General features: G+C 38.2%; 1 protein-coding gene across 3 annotated transcripts in view; it reads right to left on the reverse strand.

Annotated features, from left to right (window-relative positions):
• The window catches only part of CMYA5 (cardiomyopathy associated 5), a 113,303-nt gene that overhangs the window by 41,190 nt on the left and 51,294 nt on the right, over window positions 1-20,819 (reverse strand). For 2 of the 3 annotated variants that reach the window (XR_008994345.1, XM_057493995.1), the window contains exons 1-2: window positions 4,258-14,309; window positions 1,299-1,394 (exon numbers count right to left, since the gene is read on the reverse strand). Coding sequence is in view for 2 of the 3 variants with exons in the window: in XM_057493995.1 (XP_057349978.1) it covers window positions 1,299-1,394; window positions 4,258-14,289 (10,128 nt within the window). In the remaining variant the exon portion in view is untranslated. Of the gene's footprint in view, window positions 1-1,298; window positions 1,395-4,257; window positions 14,480-20,819 lie in introns of those variants that run through there. The other variant, XM_036914156.2, reaches the window with a different exon arrangement.

Here is a 20,819-nt window from a genome sequence, read left to right on the forward strand (position 1 = left end):
CCTCAGCATCTGGATAAGAGAATCACAGATTATGTACATAGTCTAAATTTCCAACTGACCACCCCCTTCACCATAGTTAGCTTGCAATGAAATTCACTGGAAGAGGGTTATCAGGAAGGATTTCGTTCATGAGTCACAAAAAAAGAGTTGTATAGAAGTCTTGCCCACCTGCATTCCTACATGATAAAACTTAAAAATGACTTCACATGGGGGAAGATCCATGGCCTTTAGGTAGTGAAGAGCATTTAGTGCCATTTTTGCCTTTCTGTTAAAATCAGAGTATGAGGGAGGGAACAGCCAGATATTGGACAATATGCTACATTCACAAGGCTCTCCAGGGAGAGGGCAGCTTCCACCACAGTGGGGAAAATTTTATTGCCCATCTGGACAAACCCAGATGCCTAGGTATCCACACTACAGGGCTAGTGGTAAGGTGATTATATGATTTCCTATATAAAAGGGTCACTTGGTGGGAGGAGGCACTAAAATTAATTAGCAGGTGTTAACTGATTTATGATAGGACTTAAGCAGACCTCTCACAAACTATGACATGGAGTCACCCTAGAGAAAAGGAAACTGTACCAGCCTTCTGCAGGGGCCCTCTGCCACTCCTGAGTGACAGTGAGGATGCCTCGGCCATCTCTACATGTGGATGGAGATTACTGCCTCCTCACTTCATTGTGAAGGGAGCAGGGACCAGTAGCTAAGAGGGCATGAATTAATCAAAGAGAGTGGTACCATGAAAGACACTCATTTGTCCTGGGTATGAAACACTGGGCATGGCCTTGGAGCATTTCTGCTGAGCTAAACCAGTGAAAGGCAGGACGGTGAAGCAAGTAAGAACTCAGACCTGAATTCAAATCTTGGCTCCAACTTACTAGGACCCTGGATAATATACTTAATTCTAAGTCTCATATCCATAAAATGGGAATTGTTATTATGGTTCCCATTTCACAGATAGACTTTGAGTTAAGTGAATAATAATAACACCTACCATATATGGCTATTGTGAGGGTTTAATTGGATAAAGCATATAAAACATTTGCCCTATCATAGTAAGTACCCAATAAATGTGTATGTGTTTTTAAGGGCAAGTTGTTTATCCTTAGATATAAAGTAGTTTCACTGATTATACACAAATGGAAGACTTTCAGGACCTTCACTTTTGATGGGAAAAAAACCAATGGTAAACCACACCTGCACATACAAACCCCAATTCAGATTCTTTAAGCTCAGAATCATTTACTTGTGATGCCATGAACAAACCAGGTTAAAGTAGAAGGGATGTGGTGACTTACCTCAATGGTATTAAAAAAGGATTCTATCTCACTAACAAAGGCTTCAATCCTCAAGGACTTTTCTTGTAAATTTTCTAGAAATTCTGCCAACTGAACCTGAAGAAAAGAATGAAGAGATCCTTAGTGTACAACATGTGAGAAAAGAACTTAAAGCACTGAGCTCCAATTTCCTTATAAATGTAGTATGTTTAGTAGAGATTTACAATCCATGTTCACTAGAAAATCAATCTTTAAATTCTCCTTGCTGCTTCATCTAAATTGACTACAGATAATTCTGTATGATAAGCAATTAGGAGGTTTGTGAGCGAGAGCAATAGAAAGACCAGTTTATTTTCTCATGCAAGAGGAAGGAGTGCTTATTAAATGGGTGAGTTCAAAAAATTCTTGTGTTAGTAGACTATTGATTTGAATTTTTTCTCCTTAGTAAGGCCTTAGTTTTTATATATCTGAGTAGTCTCCTCATATTTGCACCAGTGGCCTCAGGTGTCTGAGAAGGTGGTCAGAGTATCAGGCCAGAAGTCTAACACACCAAATGGTGGAAACTGTCTACTAAAGAGATCAAAAGGTTCTAATGCCCCTCAAAAGGTTAAAATACTCAAGGAGTGATAGCTAACTAGAAGATGTATGGGTGGCAGGGGAAGATGGTACCTACTTTAGCCATAGTCATAAATCTAGCTGTACTCTATCCTGCCAAATTTAACAAGAAACAACACAGAATACCAGAGCATCAGCTACCTTATTCACTATCCACAGAATGAGGGGGAAATTACACTGATGGACGCCCCTTCAGGATGTAGCCTCTGCTTCCCTCTGTAGTCCCTGCCTCTTCTCTACAAGCACCATTTTTCCTTGGACTCTTTCTCACCTTTGTGCCTTATCACATAGTGTTCCCCAACTCTAGAATGTCCTCACTGTCCTTGATTTCTGGAAGAACCCCATCTGATTGAAGGTTCTCATAAGCTTCACCTTTTCGACACAACTTCCCTAACCCTCCCAGTCCCACTCCACCATTTCACCCACTTCCCAAAGGTTCGTTTCTCGGAACACAATGTTCCCATAATGCTGCACTGATTTGGGGGGAACTACCAGTCCATCTTCCTTTATTTTTGTTTTCATTCCCATTGACTAGCACAGTTCTTGACACAGAATGGGAAGGTAATCAATATGGGGAAAGATGGAAGGGAGAGAGTGAAAGAAGTAAAAAAGTGACAGAGATAAGCTTTTACAGTGGGGCTTGAGTGGGAGGAGAAGCAAGGACCTGGAGAATCTGTAAATGCAGCCATTAATTCCTCAAAAATCACAAATGGCCTACTCACAAGATGCTAGCACATTCTCAAGTTACAACTTTTTAAACTGATTTTTAATTTAAAAATGTTGGCAACCTACTCCTAATCTTCACAGTTGATTTAATGAAATGAAGCAAGCTTTTTTGGCTTTAGTTAACTAGTTTTCTACTCTTCTCTCTTTGTCATACTGTTTGGAGAAGATCAGGGAAAAAAACTTCAAACAATGGTTTTAAGTAGGAGACATCATATATCCCTGCTTTTGAAATTTGTTTTAAATTGACAATAGACAGACTTATTTTTTAATTTCTAATTCACAGACATAAACAAAACATAATTACGAAGGTTGAAAAACTCTAGTCTCCTCTCTGCTGACAGTGCCCAGTGGTTGTTAGTTAAGTGTCATCACAGAATCAAGCACATTTCCCTGATGCTAATGTATCCCAATGCCTTCTATTTCATAGAAGAGACTGTCCCATCCTCTACCCCCAAACTTTACCAGGTAAACGTTCAACAAAATGTCACCCTGGAGAAATAGAACCAGTATCAGACAAATTGAGAAGGTTTAATTTTCCAGAGGAAAAAAAATGCCAAAATTCTAATATATGCTATCCTATTGAATCAAAATGAGCCTAATAATTGTTTAACAGTAAGCTAATTGAATGATCATATTGAAAATCACTACAATTAGCAAGGCTATGGGCTGAGCAATATGGATGCAGCATGAGCTCTGGCATTAGACAGACCTGGGTACCAGTCCTAGTTCTGTCTTCCATGATCTTTGCCAAATCACCTAAACTCTCTGAGCCCATTTTGTTCTGCAAATTGACAATGACAGGCTTTTTGTGAGGGTTAAAAGAGATCTTGTATGTAAAGAGTTTAACACAGTGCCGAGCACACAGCACTCAATTCTTCCTATTATTTGCATTTTAAGATCACTCTGGCTAATGTACAGAGGATGAATTGAAGAGACAGGAGTGAGCATTTCAGTTAGAAGGTTATTGAAAGGTAGATAAGAATCTCAAGTACTAAACAATCGATTTCAACAGTACCTCTGGGGAAGTGGAGTATTTATAATTATAAACAGAAAGATACGTGTTCTGACTAATTTTTAACATTGGAAGTCTATAAACATAGCCAGCAAGAATGCAAAAGTTTTCTGTTTTATAACATCAGTTTTAAAAATAAAGAAATATGGGGAAAACTGAAATTTAAAATGTCTTACTGTCTTGAGTACTTCATAAAATTTGCAATGAAACAATGTTATATAAATATGTATTTTTAAAGAATGATATTGGAGGTAATAGAAAATAAATTGTGTTTTATGCTCAAAAGTGTAATGTTTCATTTAAAATTATTTGGCTTTTTTGGATAATATATAGGGCTATGCTATAAGATCCCTCAAAGACAGTGACCCTTGTGTTATTTATCCTGGCAACCTCAGAACCTAGAAAAATAACTGGCACATAGTGTATATCCAATAAACGTTTGTCTTAACTAAATGAATGTTTCATCTTCACTAAATTCTAGGGCAACAGTCTAAGTTTTCTTTCAAACTATTATGTCTGAAGATGAATGTATCAAATATTGGTTTTTTCTTTTTAACTGTGAAAATGTGAAAACAAATTAAATGTCTATGTATTATTACATACTCACATGCTTTACAATCTATTTACCTTTACAGCACTTATAGCTGTATCAAGTGTTGAGACCTCATGGTCTTCATGGGTGCCAAGCATCTTGTCAACAGCAGAAACCGGGCTTTTGCAAGTGTAGCAGTATGTGTCAACCTGGGCCCTTTTTGGTTCCTTTTGTTCCTTCTCACTTATTAACTCTGATGATAATTGGTCTTGTTCTGTCCTTTCTCTGCCCAACTCACTCTGTTCAGCAGACATACTTTGTTCTACCTCACTCACAAATTCATTTTCACTGACGTGTTCAAAAGATTCCTTTCCTTGAGATAACATATCTTCAGGTGTGGATTCTGAATACAGTTCTTCTGATTGAGTGTCTTGAGAAAACACTTCATAATTCAGGTACTCAGAAAATTCATACTCATCCTGAACAGGGCTATTGCGCAGCCTATCTTCTCTTGGTTCAGGTGGGACCATTATTGTAGGTTCTTCTTGCAGTGTTTCTTGAACACAAGCTGTACCAGATGCAAGTTCTTCATCTGGGAAGGACACTTGTACTGGGACATTCAGATTGACTTCTGGACTTGCATTTCCTGCTTCATTACTCTGACTGCTTGTTTCATCTACTCTCTCTAGGACATGATGGGTGTCTGCAAATGGAACTGCATAGCTTATCTGCTGTGTAACCACTGTGACTTCCTCAGTGATGGGAGCTTTCTTCTGCACAGCTACCTTGTCAAGGGTCTCCACATGGTCTACTGATTCTCCTTCCCTGTAAGCAGCTTTCTGTTCCTCTTCCACACTCTTCTCCCCCATGATAGGTCCAAACCTCCCCCAAGCATCGCCTGCTGCAGCTAGTGGTTGGTATGAGTCATCCTTGCTGACTAGCTTTTCTTCTAGACGTTGGCCTTGGTCCTTTTGAGTTACAGATAAGTCATGGAGAATGTCATCTTTGAGTATGTACTTCTCAAAATATATTCCTGTTCCATCATCAGGATCAGAATTTCTGCTTGGAAATGATGCCTCAGAATTCACGCTGTCACCTTCAGAAGCTGTCTCCCCTTCCTTCTTTTTCTCTCCAACTGCTTCTTCATATAGATCCTTGTATAAAAATGCAAGTGCAGGTGGCTCCTCTAGAAGTTCAGGATTAATGGCTTTAGCAGTGGTAGGAAATATCTGGGTTCGTGACAAAACACTTTCCTCTGCATCAAATAAAGGCATCCCATGCAACTTCAAGTCCACATCTCTATTTATGTTCTTTGGAGTGTCTCTGTCAGCTGACCTTTGGATACCCAAAGGCTTGTGGGTCTCTGAGTGAGATGATTTGCTGTAGTCCTTTTCCATTCCATAAAAACTCTCATCTAATTTCACCAAGTCATATTCATGTTCTAGGGTACTTTCCTCGGAACTTTCTGGGAAAGTGATAATATCTTCTGTAACTTCCTTTGAGAGTTCTGCTTCAACACTTAATTTCCATGGAGCTTTCTGTTTTTCTGGGTCTGGAGAGATGTTATAATCAATCAATGTATATTTTTCAAAATAATCCTCTTCACTGGGATTTGTGAGCTGATTAAAGGCTACATCACCAGTTTCTGAATCTGTGGACATCTCCTCTTCTGTGTTATGAGTTTCCTGTTGTTTATTTTCTTTCAATGATGTAAGTTTTTTATCAGAATCTCCTAACTTACTCTTTCCTGTTTTATGGAAAGCAACTGCCTCACTATTGTCAAGGAGAGATACAGGTTTAAATGAGGTCTTCTCTTCCAAATATTCTAACTTATCTTGCATTTTTTCACTTTCTTCCTGATCAACTGAAGGAATAAATGCAGAAGCATGAATATTCAGTATCTCACAGCCTTCAGAAATGATACTAAAGGCACTCTTTTGATCTTCTGAAAATCCAGCTGGCTTACTAGTCATTGTTAGTGTTCCATCTTTTACATAGGGGTCTTCAGGCTCTTCAGATATGTCTCTAATAGAAACTGTTTCATCAGTATTAATTGTTGCATTAGTTATAAATTGGGCATAGTTGCTGCGTGCTGAAGATTGTGGTTCATTTACATGGACATCTTTCACAGCCTCCAAGTGGTGCTTTGAAACAAGAACAGATTGTTTAGACATTTCAGATGTTAGATCTTTAAATGTTTGAATAGCATGTACTGTATGCCTGTCTGCAGTCAATTCTGACCATGGCATTTCTTGTTTCTTCACTGTACTAATTTCAGAAGAAGTTTCTGAAATAAGCATTTGTTCTTTCACAGATGACAACAAATATGGCAGTGTTTCTAAGCTCTTTGTTTCATCAAAAGGACAGACTAAAATCCTTTCAGATTCTTTAGATGGAGATCCTTGTTTCATACTTTCTTTTGCGATACCTACTGAACCACCTTTTGATGATTCTAACACTGTGACCTGTGCCTTTTCTTCACTGTGTCTCAACATACCCTTCCTTGACTCTTCCAATACTAGATTACCTTCCTTCGGTAAAGAGTGGTCATCTATTTCATCGTGATAAGGAAGATCCACTGGAAGGAAAGTCTTGGTTTTCTCCACCAAAACATTACTTTCTAATGGATGTGGTTCGGTTCCTACTGCCCTTGGTTCCCTGATTGCTGGGTGAGCCTCTGAAATAATGGTTTCTGATTTTTCTATAATTGATGTAGTTTTAATTAATGAAAATGGTTGAGTTTCACCCAAAGAGTTATCTAATTCTTCAGACATAAACCTGGCTGCATTTGCAGAATAAGACTGAATTTCCTGCTGCTTCTCTCCTTCTGAAAATGCATGTAACTGCTTTTCTTCTTTTCCTTTCTCCTCCTCAATAATTTTGTGTCTTTCTTTGTGCTCTTCACTTTGATAGACTTGCTGCAGAACAGCAGCAGCTTTTGATTCTTCCAGTTTAATAGAGATAGAGCCATGTGTGATTTCTGCCTTCCCTATTCTGTTGTTATCTCTGTGCTCTAACGGGGCCATAATTTCTTGTTTTTCTGCTAGAACCTTCTTTTCTGCAAAGGAACATGATCTGGTTTCTAAGTTATCTTTCTCCTCAGTTGGACTAACAGAACTGAATTTTATTTCCTCTTCAGAAATTTTCAAGGAAGTAGGTGTTGGCATTTTTTTCTTCAGTCTGTCTTCACCAAGATCAATTAAACTGCTTTCAGATTCTTCTACTGGCAAAATTATTGTCTCTGGCTTCTCTGATTCCTTCATGACATTTTTACTTGTGAAGCTCGTTGAAGCTGATTTTGGCTGTTGTGGCACCTGATCTCCTGCATCAAATGAAAAGAGTGGCTTTTCCTTTTGACTGCTTCTTGGCTCTTCCTTAAAAATAGAAATATTCCATTTAGATGGAGGAGCGATTTCTGGCTTCTGGGCCCTATTACTATCAGTTACATGAAGAGGAACAGCATTTTCCACTTCTTCCCTACTAGATTCCTCACCCATGGTAGAAGATTGAATTCCAAGGTGTTCCTCACCATCAGGAGAGGTAACTACTGTGTGTAGGTCCATTTCCTTTGAATAGTCTAGGATTTCTTTCTTCCCATAATCTTTACTAGGCACCTCAAACCTGGATTTTGGCTGCTGTAAAGCTTCTACATTTGATAAAAATGTAGGTTTTTCTTTAAAGTTTTGACCTTCACCAGATTTAACTAAAGTTTCTCTGGATTCTTGAACAGTCTTAAGTTCTGCCTCTGGTAATAGATGATCAGTTGGTTTCCCAGTTGTACTAAAGTCAGCTGCAGCTGTACTTTTAGGCTCTATCGCAGTTGCTAATTTTTCTACAGATGGACTTGGCTGAGTTTCTAAATCTTCTTTTTCAGCAACTTTGTTATCCGGAGTGCTCGATCCAAAAAACAAACTGGACATCCATGACGTGAAAGATGAAATTCCTTTCTTTCCCTTTCCCTCAGAAAGGCCTGGCTCAACTGCCTTGGGCTGCTTGGGCAGCTTTTCTGTCACCTCAAGTGACTCTGGAGGTTGAGGTTCTTCATTTTTCTGGGTTGAGAAGAGGGGTTTTATTGGTGTGTGTATTTTCACTTCAGATGCTAGTTTCCCTCTCTCACTAGCATCATCTACAACCTTTGACTGAACCATTTGCGGCTCTTCTAATGGCTTCTCTCCAGGTAAAGGAGATACACTCCTGTGTAGTTCTTTTTCATTGCCCAATTCTGGTTCTGCATCTCCTGCCAGGTTATGGACTGCTTTGGCAGGAGAGGGAATAGTTTCTGACTTGACATGTTCCATTGATGGGCCAGGCACTGGTTTCTGGATGATTCTTTCAGAAGGAAGTTTTATTTCCTCCTTAAGGTCTTCTTTGCAAGGCAGGGAAAATTCTTTGTTTGCTTTCTCCAATATCAAGCTTTCACTCTCTACGAAAGAAAGTGTCTGCTTCCTCTCTGCTTCGTTTCTCTCTACATTTCCAGCTGGAACTAAAGACTTTGGTTTGGGGGACAGTTTTATTTCTTCAGGAGAGTAAGGTTTAGTTGATAAGGTCTCTATGTTACCATTAGAGGTATTGAGAGTAGATACTGATTCTTGGAATGATAAAGGTGATTCTTCAGCAGAATGTGGCTGAACCTGCTTTCCGATTTCCCATGTACGGTCTTTATCCGGTACAGCAGCCTTGAGCTGCCCTGTAGTCAGATCACTGCTGGCAGAGGAAACCAGCTGCACAGACCCCAGGACTCTTCCTTCAGGATGACTTGTCAAGTCCCTTTCTGGCTTTTCCAGCAGCCAGTTTTCATTCTTTAGAGAAAGCAGGGTCTCTTTCATTTGTGTTTCTTTAACATCTGTAGGCTCAGGTGTCATAAACAGCTGTGATTCTTCCAAAGGCAAATTCTCTTTCATAAACAAAAATTGTTTAATACCCAGATCTTGTTTATCTGCAAAAGACCTGCTTACATCAGGTAATTTAACAACTTGATCTGAATAAAGTATGCTTTCAGGATCCTCTTTTTCCACAGGGACAGAAGCAGCAGTCTTCGATTGGTCTGGTATACTCTGGGGCACATGGAATGAATTTGGTTGGTCTGTTTCTTCATTTAGTTTTGTTATAATATCTCCCGCCACTTGTGCCTTCAAGCTTTCTGTTGGCAGTAATGGGCTTATTTCTTGTTTCACTACTTTTTTAAAGTCATCTGAATGATTCAACTCCTCTGATAATCCTCTTAAAGAAAAGGTATTTGGCTGAAGTTCTGGGCTGTCTTCTTTAACTAGAGAGGTAAATGCTTCTTTTGACCCTAAGTTGACTGCCTCGGGAGAGAAAGATTGAATTTCTTGATTCTGAGTTTCCTTCCTAAGGTATGATGGAACCTCTGGAATTTCAGGCACTGTAGCTGACACACGGAGTTCCCTGTTTTCTTCTTTTCCCTCTTCTCTGCTCCTAAGCTCAGCTAGGCCCTTTTCTAAGGCAGAATCAGCTATTTCAGTTATGGGAGATTTTATCTGTTTTTTATCTATGGATCCACTTGCCCTACCACAACCACCAGTGAATTCTGACCCAGCACTTGGTAATTCTGACACTTGGGGTGGCTTGTCTTTCTCCTCAGTTTCCAAAGAAAGCTCTGCCAGAGCAAGATCTTGTTTTTCTGATAGGAAATCTCCCTGAGCTGGAGAAGATGTCTCCATTGCCTGTTTGTTCTTATCATCACTGAGGGTTGGTAATGTTGGAGCTAAATTTTCTGACACTAAATTTTCCAACTCGGGAGGAGAAGTTGCCATTTCCTCACTTTTGCCTCTTTTTGGAACTATATGTCTGGGTGCAGGTGACACATTTTGTGAGGAAGGAAGTTCAGTTTCTTTTTTCTTTATCTTACTACCTAGGCAGAGAGAAGGCACATGTTCAGGCCCTGACCCCTCTGAGGCAGACACGTGATTCTTTTTCTGTGATAAGACCAAACGTTCAGAGTCAAGGACAGTAGAAAATGAAAGACTTTGACTGTTTTCCACTCTTGTTGCCTTTGATACATCTGAATCCTGAGAAGACAATGTTTTGATTACTGACAACCCAGGTTTAACTTCTTCAGTTTCTACCTTTGACAAAATAGAATTCTCTGATACAGAAGATACGCTTGGAGGTGAATCAAATTTAATTTCCTTCTTGGCTTCTGACCAAATTTGACATTTGGATCCAGAAGCTTCAGTGGGAGAAGAATTAGCTTTACTTGCTACCTTTTCTTCTTCTTTAGAAAGTGAATGTTCATCTGTAGCTATTACCAGTGTTGGCAAACTGCTTCCTAATTCACTCTTTCCTACTTTTGTTAAGATTGGATGTTCTATAGGCATGGTAAGAGGAGGTAAATCTGTTGGGATTTCTTCTCTTGCTAATTTGATTAAGCTTGAATCATGCTTAGTTATAGATGTTGTGGTTATTGAAGAGCTGGATTCAATTTCTTTCTTTATTTCTTCTGATAAAGCTGAAAATTCTGGTGCAGATGGTCCAGGTTCAACTTCTTTCTCCACTCCTGGTGAAGATGACTGCAGTGTTTTAGGTGTACCAGTTATTTTAGAATCATGTTTCACTTCCATTTTCACTGCTGAAAAATTCTCAGGCCCAGATAAAGATGTTTCCTTTTGAGGTGAACATGGTTGTAACAGTTTAGGCTCATTCTCTGACAGCATCCTCTGTTCCAGTTCAGATGTCACAGATGAAGCTAAACTGGGTTTGACATCTTTCTCCTGCTCATCTACCAAGTCAGGCAGAACTGAGTATTTCATCCCAGACCCTGGAACATTTGGGGACTGAGGCTCCATTTCTTGATCCCGTGATACATGCACTGTAGCTTCTTGAGAATCAGGCACAATTTCTTCCTTATTTTTAACTTTCAACAAAGCCAGCTGTTCATTTGCAGCTTTTGGAGTGAGTGGTGCATTGGGTTCTTGTTCTTTCTTAATTGCAAGGACTGAATCAGGTGAAATGGAATGCTGAGAGGCAGGCAAAACAGGTTTGGTTTCTTCCTTTACAGTGGACGACTGTGCAGGTAAAGAAATAGGCGTTACAGCAACTGATGGACTAGTCTTAATTTCTCCTTTCTCCAATTCACTGGTTAAATGTGGCAGAATTGAGTCTTCAGACTCAGGTTCTACAAGTGTTTCAGTTAAGTGCTTCTGTGTCAAAATGAGATATTCAGATACAGATGCTGAGATTGTTTGAACATCTGGCTTAATTTCTGCCATCTCTGTTTTATTTGTTGAAGGTGGCACACTCAAACCTTCAAGTACAGACACTGAAGGGGAAGGTTCAGCTTGTTGCTTCTGTAACGAACTGGGATACTCTGGTACAGGTGTAATAGCTGTGGGCGCAATGTCTTCCTCAGCTGCTTCTGAAAAGCAGGAATATCCTGAAGCAGATACTGCAGTGAACAGTGAGTCGTGCTCAATTTCATTTTTGTTTGTTTCTGAGGTTCTATATGGGGGCATCGAAACTTGTGAAGCTGAGTCTGGAGAAAAAAGTTCAGCTTCTTCGGTGTTTTCATCTGATAAAATAGTGTGTTCAGATGGTGATGTTAAGCATATTGGAGACTCACACTCAAATTCTCTTTTCTCTGTTTCCTGAATTGCATAGGGTGGAAATGAGAATTCTGACACAAATGCGGAGTCTGGAGAAAAAGGTCCGATGTCTTCTTGCTCTTCTTCTGAGAAATTCATGGGTGAGGAGGCACCTTTTAGATTTAAAGGGGATCTGTAGACAATTTCCTCCTCCTGTGATTCTGGTGATGCACATGGTGGTACTGAAAATTCAGAAAGAGAGGTGGAAGAGGGTGTGTACCTCTCCATCTCTTCTTCTGATAGGACCACATGTTCAGATGGGGTAGCTGAAAGCAGTGGGGACTGGCGCCCAGAAGGCTTCTCTGGTGCGCATGGTGGGAGAGAGTGATCAGATGCAGAGGCCACATCTGGGGGGTACAATGCAGCGTCTTCCCCCTCTTCTGACAGAACTGTGTGCTCAGAAACATCTTTTGACGTTAATGGGGATACATCACCAATTATTTCCTTTGGGGATTCCTGTGTTACATTTGGTGGAACTGCATATTGGGAAGTCAGTGCTGAATCTTGTGTGATGCACTCAAATTTGAGGCCCTCTTCTGACAGGACCGTGGGTTCTGATGCAGCAGGTGAAACCAGTGGGGACTGGTGCTCAGAATGCTTCTCTGGTGCACATGATGGGAGAGAGTGATCAGATGCAGAGACCACATCTGGGGGGTACAATGCAGTGTCTTCCCCCTCTTCTGAGAGAACCGTGTGCTCAGAAACATCTTTTGACGTTAATGAGGACACATCACCAATTATGTCCTTTGAGGACTCCTGTGTTACATTTGGTGGAACTGCATATTGGGAAGTCAGTGCTGAATCTGGTGTGATGCACTTAAATTCGAGGCCCTCTTCTGACAGGACCATGGGTTCTGGTGCAGCAGCTGAAAACAGTGGGGACTGGCGCTCAGAAGGCTTCTCATTTGTGGACGGTGAGAGAGAGTGTTCAGGGGCAGAGGTTACACTGGGGGAATAAGGTTCAAATTCCTCATTCTCCTCTTCTGACAAAACTTTATGTTCAGATATAGCTTTTCTATTGAATAGAGAAACTGGCTCAACTTCTTGCTTCTCTAGTTTATGGTTCAAATCCTGTGGGACTGAATGCTCTGAATCAGTGGAAACAGACTCATTTTCCTCTCTTTCTTCCGCAGACAAAGCAACCTGTTCGGGTGTTGTCAGTAGTGGGAGAGTGGTCTCCTCTTCTTTCCAGTCCACTTCAGGGGCCAAACGTGGTGGGAAGGGCTTCTCTGAAAATGATGGACTTCCTGGGTAATCAGGCTCTATGATCTCTTCTTCCACTAAATTGGAATCTTCAGGTTCGGGGGAAGCAGCTATTGGTAGAGACGCTTCCGTTTCTTCTTCTTCTGGTTCCTCTAACTCTAGAGGTTCAGAAAGAGAAATGGACGACTCAGGTATGTTTTCTTCCTTCTTTCCTTTAACACTGAGATGAGGAGGAGCCAGTTGTTCCGAGACTGGTTCTGCCCTTTCTAGTGAAGTCAGGTCCAGTTCTTCTCTCTCTGTGCCAAAATCTTCTGGGATAGATGCTGCCAGACCTGGTGCACATGTTTCCAGAGATTCCTTCTCTGCCTGCAGTGAAATGGAATGGTCAGCAGAATACACATCCTCCTTCTTTATCTCATCCATTAAAGTTGGTGAGACTGAAGAGTCACACTCTGAAGTTACAATTTCTTGTGAATCAGGCTCAAATTCCTCCTTGGCTGCTTCCAGCACCACCGTTGCAGATATATCAGATGGAAGAGAAGAAGGCACAGTTTCACAGGGTTTTGCTTCATTGCCTGGCTGTTGTTGCATGGACTGTGATGGGCTGAGCTCTGTTTCTTGTTCTGATGTGTGATTATTTGTGTGCTTGGTGGCAGACGTAGTCTTTAGGGGAGAATCAAAGTAAATTTTCTGTTGATCTTCATGCCTGAATAAGGAGGTCAGGGACTTTGATTGTTTGGAGAGTGCACCTCTCCAGGGTGACGCAAGCTCTTTTACTTTATCGTCTTCTGTGCTTTGGGCTACTAATTTGCCTGTTTTGGAAACTATATTAGAATCACGACTGCCCAAACCTGGCTCTAGACTAATGGATGCCTCTTTCCCCTTCCTATAATGTATTTCTTTAATTACATAACCCTTTGGTAATGTTCCATAAAATTGTAGAGGAATCAATTCTTCTTTAACTGAATTAAACATCTTGATTTTATATTCTACTGTTCCTATGTAGACTGGCCTTAACACTAATGGCTTGTGTTCTTTGTATATGGCCCCAGTAATAGGAGGTGTATCTGAGGTGGTCTTCTTTTTTCTCATTTTATCATATATGCCAGTAGATGACTTCTCTTTCTGGGCACTTAGTACCTGGGTTTCTGAAATTAAAGGATCTTTTTTGTTTGCTGGCACATCTTGGGATTCAAAAGAATTTCTTTTTTTGTTGCCTTTTCGATGCAATGATGGTGAACCATGCTTTGACTTAGGCCTTCTTTTTCTAACTTTTTTAACCTCATCCACAATAAAGGAAACATTCCCTGGAGGAGAATTCATAGTCGACCCTTCTGGACTATACACACCAGAAGTCTGACTTTCTTCTGAGGCCCAAGGAGTAGAAGACCTGCTTGAATTGGTCTCCCAGGTTATTCCACTATCGTCCCGTTGAACTGTCACCATGGAAAAGGAGGGATCAGATATGATACACTTCTGCTTGATCTTGCCTTCTTCATCCTGGTCTGATAAACTATAGTAAATAATAATATTATTAATAATTACATGTATATTAATAATAATAATTACATTATACTTATTACATATTACAATAATAAGTAAATATCCTATTTTTACTGCATAAAGGATTAAGCTGAAATTAATCTATGCAGATAAATATTGCTATCCATACCAAAAATTGGGACATATACAAAATAAAGTTCAAATATTGAAGTCAGGACACCAAATACAATAACACATCCAAGGCTGGAATCTATATTCCACAAATTCAAAGGAAAGCTAAAGTTAAATTCACTCCCTTCCCTTATCAGGATTGCCCCCCAGACCTTCCGTGGCTCCTCAGTCACTCAGGCTCACTCTCTGGTCACCAGAACCTTCATAATGGCTCTGTGCCTGTGTCGCCTGTTACAACTTTCACCACCCTGACCTAGCTTCTTATTACTCACCCTTAGGTTATTTCATTAGCTTCCTCACTAGTCAGCTGGTATCACATTTACCTCCTACCCTCCCCCACCCTCAAATGAGGATGACCTACCCATCGTTTCAGACCAGCTTTACTAAACATTTTCATCATGCCATTCCTTGCTCAAAAATCCTAGTAAATTCCTAATACCTGTAGGAAGAAAAGTCCCAAAATATTTAATTTAATCCCTAGCTGACCTTACTTCCAAGTACCCACTTCCACCCTACCACTACATGGTACACAACTGTTTTAACTACATAATTCACTGTCCAGTAAACATATTGCAGGAACTCTGAGCCAGGGTCATGAAAGCAAAACAGCTCACTGAACATGGAGACATAACAAAAATCAGCCTACATCAGCCTACTGTGCCGCGCTTGCCTCATCTATATGCCAGGGATCATAATAGAGCCAACCTCATATGGTTGCATTGAAAATTAAGTTGGTTAATGCACATGAAATGCTTAGGAAAAGTACCTGGCATATGGCTAGTGCCCAGGAAACATTATCTGTAGTCAGGCCTTTCATACAATCTTTGGACTGGAGACGAAGGGAGCCTGTGTGTGGTCATTTTCAACTGCTAAAGGTGTTTGGAAAGGTGGTCTCCTTAGACCTACCCCATATTCCCCAAGAGATAGCTGGCTTCAGTTGCCATTGGGCCCTAATCTTAGACTGTGTGGCACTCTTCTCTAGAATTTTCTTTAGAATTCTTTAGAATTGCTCCTCCCCTGTGCTCATGCTTTTCCTCCATTTATAATTGTTATCCCCGACCTTACTCTTTTCTGTATATCTAAATTCTATCTAACTTTCAAGGCTTAGTTTAAAAACATCTGCTATGACTATTCTTGACAAATTCAGCAGTCATATTTACCATCACTTCATAAACATAAGTTCAAGATTAAAACTCCAAGGCTATCTCCTTCTAAGCATATGGCTACAATCTGAGATAAATAACAAACTACTGACTGGCTTATACCTTTTCTACAACAACAGAAACAAAAACAAAAAGCTCCTTATGCTAAAAACACTAAGTGTAAGCATTAAATTAGGGCACTTTTAAAAAACATACATAGCTACAGTTTAGGTCCCTTGCTAATAATTTTTTATAATCAGTCACTGCTTATATCAGTGGCTCAACTCTGGACACATTTTGGAATCATCAACAGGGAGCTTTTAAAAAACGTTGATGTCACCCCATACCCTTCCTCACAGAGACTCTGGTTTAATTCTACTAAGGTAGGATCTGAGCTTTCTATGTTTTTCTTTTATAAGCTTCCAAATGACTCCAATACACATTCAGAGTTGGAAATCATGCACCTAACCAGTCCTAACTTTGAAACTTAAGTAGTACATGCCTTTCTTGCTTGCTCTGAACCTCCTCCTAGCTTGTTATGTTAGACTTAAGGGCAAGACCACAAATCCTTGCAGGTGCATTCTACTTCCCTTTCTTAAACTTCAGTTTCCCCAGCAACCTCTTGCAAAGAGCATATGGACTGCTGAGATTTGATCTTCTTATCTCCTCAGACTGAAGAGCTAGAACTGGCAAGCCAGAACCCCTGTGCCACTGGTCTTCAATAGCAAGCAGCCTCATCCATTCACCTTAATGTACTATAAATGATCTCATTTTCTATACATGCCATGAGAAAGAAGGACTGGAAAGCAGTGAGAAGAACTAGCTTCTCCATTTCCCTGGTAACTCTGCTCTCACTTATTTGCTTTGGTATTAAACTACTGAGCTTAATTAGGAATTAATACCTTATCTTGGTCCTGGACTGAAACTTATTTTCAAATGTTTTTTTGGGCTCTTTAATATACCTAATTAAAGTTATTCCTCGGAATTTTCAATTCCTTCTACCCCTTTCTCCCTTCTATTTAACTTAACAGAAGCAGGATGAAATTGAAAATTAAGGTTATGACATGAATCTGGGAAGTCAGCATTTTGAATGCCTGTGATTATAGTAGTACTACAAAAGCAATTATAAATTCAATTTAGAGTTAATTATTGATTGTAAATTCAATGTACTCAACCAGAGTTCCCATTACTAGCTAGAATGAGTTCATGAATGCTTAGCAGAATACCCAAATGGTGAATGTGAAAAGATAGAGCCCTACTGAGGTGGGTTCACTCAATCATTTGTTTCTCCACTTAATAAAATGTGTTGAGTTTGAATACTAGGAATACAAATATAAAGACACAGAGTCTTCTCTCAAGAAATTCAAAATTTAACAGGAGACAGAACTAAACATTTTAATACAGTGTGATAAGTACTGTAACAGAAGAGAGGCAAGATTCAGTGAGAACATAAAGAAGAGAAAATTTCACAGAGGAGATTCTTGAGTTGGATTTTGAAGAAGAAATAGGGAGTTTGCCAAATGGCTGAGGTGTGAGGATGGGGAGGACATTCCAGGGAAATGTCACAGGATATGCAAAATGTATGTATGAATAAATCAGTCTGGCTCACTGAGAAACCTAAGTATTTTTGAGACATCTGGATTACTGGAGGAAAGCAAAGAAATAAAAGAATGACAGAGCCAACAGGAATCAGAAAATGACTATATTAGCATGTGTAAAGCCATAGCCCAAGTATTCACATTTCACTCAGTCTAAAGAAACAGTTTCTCTTAATAGAAGAGAAATGATCCCCATAGCGTCCAGAAATGTATTTGTTACTCAGGAACACAATAGATCTCATCTATGTAAATGTACATGTCAGCTTTTTATATTTAATCGATATTGGCTATGAACATTATTTCATTCAACTCTCCTCTGATTCTCCCAGAGCAACCTTCTGATTATTATTTGGTTTCCCATGTAGATTTATCTATGGGAGTGAGGAAAGACACATTTTGATTCAGATCATTTCTTTCTTGCTGAACAGTTGGACAAGGAGAAGGAAGGTCAACAAGTCAGAGTTTGATCAGGAAAGAACAGACTGATACCAGAGCTGAGTGCCAAAGACATTTCCTTCCTTTGAGGATAAACTTTATCTGAACAAGGAAGTATCCTTCTATTCCTATTTGCTGAGAATTTTCATTTCTTTAAATAATGAATGAATGTTAAATCTCATTGAACAGATTTTAGGCAACTGTGGAGACAGAGACAACCATATCCTTTATTCTGTTAATATGGTGAATTATGATTGATTTCCAGATACCAAATCAACTCCTGAAATGACCTAATGTGATTGTAATGTATTATACCTTTCATGTGATCCTGGATTTTGTTTACTAATACTTTGTTTAGAAATTTTGTTCCTGTATTCATGAATAATTGGCTTGTAATCTCTTTCTTACAATGACCTTATCAGGTTTTTGTATCAATATTGTGCTACCTCTAAAAACAAATTGGGAAGTGTTCTCTCCTTAATTATTCTCTGGAAGAGATTGTGGAAGGTTGTATTATTTCTCCCTTGAGTATTTCATATATTTTATTGATGCAGTCATCTGGACCTGGAGTCTTTGAAGTAAGATTTCAAATTAGTAATTTAATTTATTTAATAGTTATGTGACTACTTGGAATTTCTCTTTTTCTGTTAGTTTGGTATGTTGTATTTTTCTAAGAATTGACTGATTTAACCTAAATTTTTAAAAAGTGATTTGAGAAGAATATCAGATTAAATTTTTTTATAATATCCTTTTATAAGACCTAAAATTTTATCTATTTTTCCATTCCTAATATTGGTTATTTATGTCTTTTCCTTTTTTTTCTTTATAAGAACTGCTACAGGGTATCATTTAGTAATCTTTTCAAATAAAGTATAGCTTCATTATCTCCTTTTCATTATTTCCTTTCCTCAACTTTCTTTGAGTTTAATTTGCAATTATTTTTCTATCTTCTTGAGATAGATTCTTAAATCATTGATTCCCACTTTTATCCTTTTCAAATATATTAACTTAAGGCTATGCATTTCTCTATAAGCAAGTATTTTGATGTATCACACAAAAGTTGGCATATAATATTTTCATTATTATTATTTTTGAAGTATTTTTGAATTTCCATGGTTGATTTCTCATCTGCCCCAGAGATTATTTAAAAATATGGGGATTTAGTAGCTATCTTTTTATTAGTGATTTCTAGTTTAATTGGATTGTGGCCAGATAATTTATACTTTAAGATCTGCTGAGATTTACTTTATAGCTATATGGCTGACTTTTTTCCTTAATGTGTTCTTGAAAAGAACGTGTCTTCCAGCTTTTCAGCAGCATTTTATATACATCAAGTAAGTCATACTTACTAGTTGTCTTACTCAAGTCTTGTATTATCTTTAGCGATTTGTCTGTTTATCAGCTACTGAGAGAGATCTATTAAAATTCCATATTATAATGATGAATTTGTTTCTCTTTGTTCTGTTACTATTGGATTTATATATTTTGAAGCTATGTTATTAGGTATTAGTAAATATCAGACACTTATTTTTCTGGAAAATTTAACTTTTAAACATAATGGAATGTCTATTTTATTTGTAAGTAATTATTTTTTGCTCAGAGTGCACTTTGATAGTAATAAAATTTTGCTTTGATATGAATAAAGCTCTACCACCCAGGTTTTGATTAATATTTCCATGGTATATCTTTTTGCATTTTTATTTTTAGCTTTTCTGCAGTTTTATATTTTACATGTGTCTCTTGTAAGCAGCACAAAGATTTTTTAAATCAACTCTGACAATTTAAATGGTGCATTTAATTCATTTGAACTTGATTACCAGTATAATTTCCAAATATTTGGGGTTAAATCTTCTATGTTGGTATTTGCATTCAATTTGTACTACCTATTCTATGTTCCTTTTCCTCCCCTTTCTTTCCTTATTTTGCATTGAATATTTATTATTATTCCATTTTTCACCTCTATTAGCTTGGCAGTTATTTTTAACTATTCTTTTAGTGATTACTCTAGAGATTAAAATACACATCCTTTATTCATTACTATATAACATAAATTGGCATTTTTATCTCCTCAGAAACAACACAAAGACCATAAATCACTTTAGTTTCAACTAACATATTGTAATTGTATATTTTAATGCTATAAATGTTTTGAAATCCCATAGACATAATTTTATTGTTTTAAACTGTCAATATTTATTTAGGTTTACAAAGATACTGAATATTTTTAATTGTGTTTTATTCCTTTCTTCATCTCCAACATTCCATCTGGAATCAGTTTCCTCCACCCAAAGAATCCCTTTTGGTATTTCCTTTAGAGTAATTCTGCTGGTGTCAAATTCTGCCTACATTTTTCTTGAAAGTCTTTTTACACTTCTATACTTGAAGAATATTTTAAGGGTATAAAATTCTAGATTGGCAGATATTTTCTCTCAACACTTTTAAAAACATCATTCCACTGTCTTCTATTTTCCACTATTTCATTGATAAATCAACTGTGATGTAATGTTGCTTTTCTGAATATAATCTGGATTGTTTCCCCACCATCAGCCCTAAGCTATTTTTAGGATCTTTTTTAAAATTTTCTCAAGTATTATCTTCAAGTGTATACAAATATTATTCTGCTTGGAGTTTGTATAGCTTCTCAAATCTGTAGATTAATGTCTTTCATCATTTATGAGAAATTCTAAGCCATACTCTGCTCAAATATTGCTTCATTCCCTTGTTGCTCTTCTCTTTTTCTGAATAAATTACAACTTCTCACTGTTCCCTATTTTTGCTTCATTGGGATTTCTCTTCCATTCTATCATTCAGTACACTAATTCTGACTTCAAATGTATCAAAACTGCTACTAAAATTATCAAATATGTTATTTTTTGTTATTGTATTTTTCAGTTCTAGAATTTCAATATTTTTAATTGATATAGTTGATATACAATATTATATTGACTTTAGGTATACAACACAGTGGTCCAACAGTTATCTACCTTGTTAAATCCTCATTGCC

Source organism: Manis pentadactyla, chromosome 2 (assembly GCF_030020395.1).
Source record: "Manis pentadactyla isolate mManPen7 chromosome 2, mManPen7.hap1, whole genome shotgun sequence".
NCBI classification, from domain to species: domain Eukaryota; kingdom Metazoa; phylum Chordata; class Mammalia; order Pholidota; family Manidae; genus Manis; species Manis pentadactyla.